This window comes from Condylura cristata, unplaced genomic scaffold (genome assembly GCF_000260355.1).
Source record: "Condylura cristata isolate star-nosed mole 26May11 unplaced genomic scaffold, ConCri1.0 scaffold00017, whole genome shotgun sequence".
Lineage (NCBI taxonomy): Eukaryota > Metazoa > Chordata > Mammalia > Eulipotyphla > Talpidae > Condylura > Condylura cristata.
In genome coordinates, this window is record NW_004567118.1 from 3,935,334 (window position 1) to 3,938,663 (window position 3,330).

Consider the following 3,330-nt stretch of genomic DNA (forward strand, 5'->3'; position numbering starts at 1 on the left):
TCTGCCTGTTCTGCTCCCCACTCTGTCTCTGGTGAAGCCTCTCACCATCCCTGAGCCTCTGGCCTGTACCCCAGTTCTGTATGAATAAATAAATAAATCTTTAAAAAAAATGTTTAAAAAAATTAATTTATGACAGTGAATGTTGGAAAACATTTAGAAAGCTTTGTAATAAATGCAGTCTAAAAGTTGCAGGACTAACAAGTAATATAGTGGCATTGCCCGTGAATATCTTTAACTTCCATAAATACCACTGTATAAACAATAATGACATGGGGAAGCTCACTTAGGGGCGCACCCTGCATCCCACTCAAAACACAGAGCACCCGGGAGAGCCAATGTGATCGGTGAGACTTGTTTGCATCTACATTTAGTTTCTGCACACACACACACACACACACACACACACTCTGGGGGAGGGGCATTGCACTAACAGTACTTTTTTAAATAAAGAATAAATTAAAAGAAGTATATGTAAAATAATTAGAAAGAAAACAAAATATGACATTGGTTGAAGTCTTCATGGGAAATCCAGGAGGGTTTCACAGGTAGGCAATGCTGTGCAACAAGTGCTCCTGATATTTAGGGGTTAAGTGCAGCACTATGAAGTGATCTGCAAACTTCAGCACGAGTTCGATCCCCAGCCAGGGAGCTGACTCACATGGCCCAGCAGACCTCTCCTGTCTCACCTGCTGCTCCCCTCAGCAGTGTGTTTCAGTGAATCTGCCTGTTCTGCTCCCCACGCTGTCTCTGGTGAATCCTCTCACCGCCGCTGCACCTCTGGCTTGTACCCCAGTTCTTGTGTGCATAAACAAGTAAATCTTTAAAAATAAAGAACTGCAAGCACATATTGTCTCATGCCCTTCACCACCTCCTCAGTTCATCACAAGGACACTCACTGTTCATGCAACAGCTGGCTCCCTCCAGGGCGAATCATCTGAGAAAGTGAGACAAGTGAAAGAAAACCCAGATGTAAGTCACAGCCTTCTTAGAGTAACCTAATGCACCATTGCTGAGACCAGCTCGGGGGAGGGGGCTGAGGAAAGGGACCCCAAAGGACTTAGAAATGAAGGACAGACACAAAACAGAACTTAAGAGATGCAGGCCCCAGGGCCACAGGCTTCTCATTCCCAGCACAAGCGTCCCGAGTGCTCAGCACAGCTCATTTTTACTGACACAGCCGCCCTCTCCCCTCCGGGCTAGTTGCTAGGCAATGAGTCACCTCAGCATTCAGCCCCGTCCAGGCACATTCAGTGGCGGGGTTCTGCATTACCAGGTATGTCCTACTCCCTTTCTAATCTCACCTGTTTCTCAGGCTCATGGTCTGGAGGCAGGCCAGTCTTCCAGCCCAAAGTGACCTGTCTTGCAGTCGCAACCCCGACATTCCTGTCTCAGCTCCTCACACCTTAGGGGTCTCCAACGTGCTGTGCCACTGTCCCTGCTGCTTTGTCCATTCATTTGATATGAATCACAGTGTCCAGTCCACGCTCAAGGGACCCTGGGCATGGGCCCTAGGAGGCAGGGGTCACTGGGGTCATCTTAGAGGATCCAACCACGCTTGGTGAGAGAGGTGGTTAAGGTTTTAAATTTGGGTTTTGTTGTGTTAGTGTGTAAAGTATTTATGGCTCCAAAATAATTTCTACAAAGGGGGGTAGTCCAGGAAGCCTTGCTTCCATTCCTGTCCCCTCCACATATTACCCACATAAGTAGTCATTTTTATAATTTAAGGTTTTACCTCCAGTTGCTGTATTAAATGCAACAAATAAAATAAAGAAACAAAATTCCAATGTATGTCAAGGGAAACCAAAGAGCAGGAGCTTCTGTGCTGAAACGTAAAGGAAGAACAAGAATGGGCTGAGCTGACCTGGGCGAAGGGATCTTCTGAGGGGCTTCAGGTGTGGGGTTACACAGTGCCTATTGCATGCATGTTACAGGACACCCAGCCCCAACTCATACCTGTGAGAACTCAGAAGAGGGGTATCTCGGGGGTTCTTTGAGAGGAGCAATCAGGGGAGCTCCTGGCCATGCCATATGTTCTTGCATAGTAGCTGCTCACAGTGACATCATCACTTCATTTCCCACAGAAAATACACCTTACACTGGACTGTGCTTGATGCTTGATGCTTGCTTCGCACACTTGTCTTTTGGTGCTTTGAGTTTTTGTACAATTCTGGTATTTTAATAAGTCTTAAGTGCCCATAGGACAAAGAGCAAAGTTTATCTGTTTATATCTGCTTTATCCAAGCAGAATGTCTTGAATGCCTATTACTTTTTAAAAGGTTATGTTAAATGAAATATTCTATGTAATTCAGAATCCATTGCCTATGTTGGCCTATGACAAGATAGGTCACATGTGTTCTCCTTGGCTACTCTATGGGGAGAAGTTTAGAGGGGGGATGGTTTTCTTTCTAAATGGTTCTTTACCACCAAAATAGGTTGACCAAAATTTAACTTTTGAGGTGGGGTCATTATTGTAAGCTTGTGATGTCTGTGGCAACTGCTGCCTCTGATCATCCAGGAAACACATTCCAGTCTCCCCCCAATATCCACAAGTTACCCCAACAATGCATCTTGCTTCCTACTTCCAGAAGCAAGCCACTTGGGGAAAGTATTGTAGACATTTTTCCAGATGAACATAAAGAAGAGGGTTGGCATTGGAAGAGTCATCCTCAAAGCATTATCCTGGAGGTAATTTTTTTTTTTATCATGTGGCCTGTTGTGTGTATGCACAAAAAAGAAAAAAATGTGGCACTTCTAAGAAACTCAGAAATAGACTATCATGTGCTCGTTCTAATAAGGAAGGCACATTCGATAGCAAAAGAACAGGAAAGTAGTTCGTGGTGTAACAAGATTGCATGAATCATAAGATCGAAGGGAATATTTTCTAGATATTGGCATATTTAACCAACAAACACAGCTATTAACTGAGTAATATTAAATGATTTTGCAGTAGGAAAAACAAGGATGGGATGTCATGGTAACACCTGCTGCTCAGCAGAGTATAAAAGGCGACAGGTACAGAACACTTCCAAACTCCAGAAGCCACTTCTGCAAACCTACTCATACCCATTTGTGGAACCCCACCCCTCTCCGCCACCATGGTCAACTCCTGTCACGGCTCCGTGTGCTCTGAGCAGGGCTGCGGCCAGGGCTCCTCCCAGGAGACCTGCTGCCCCCCTTGCTGCCAGCCCACCTGCTGCCAGCCCACCTGCTGCACCACCAGCTGCTGCAGGCCCAGCTGCTGCATCTCCAGCTGCTGCCAGCCCTGCTGCCGCCCCAGCTGCTGTGGCTCCAGCTGCTGCCGCCCCACCTGCTGCATCTCCAGCTGCTGCC

The 3,330-nt window shown here is 46.4% G+C and overlaps 1 protein-coding gene across 3 annotated transcripts in view; it reads left to right on the forward strand.

Moving 5' to 3' along the window:
- LOC105853752 (keratin-associated protein 4-6-like) overlaps positions 1-3,330 on the forward strand; it is a 9,577-nt gene that overhangs the window by 1,640 nt on the left and 4,607 nt on the right. Inside the window, exons 2-3 of one of the 3 annotated variants that reach the window (XM_012726109.1) lie at positions 678-714; positions 3,147-3,330. The exon at positions 3,147-3,330 is cut by the window's right edge and continues 9 nt beyond it. In XM_012726109.1, coding sequence (XP_012581563.1) covers positions 678-714; positions 3,147-3,330 — 221 coding nt within the window. The remainder of the gene's footprint in view (positions 1-677; positions 715-3,146) is intronic. The other 2 variants (XM_012726110.1, XM_012726111.1) reach the window with 2 other exon arrangements.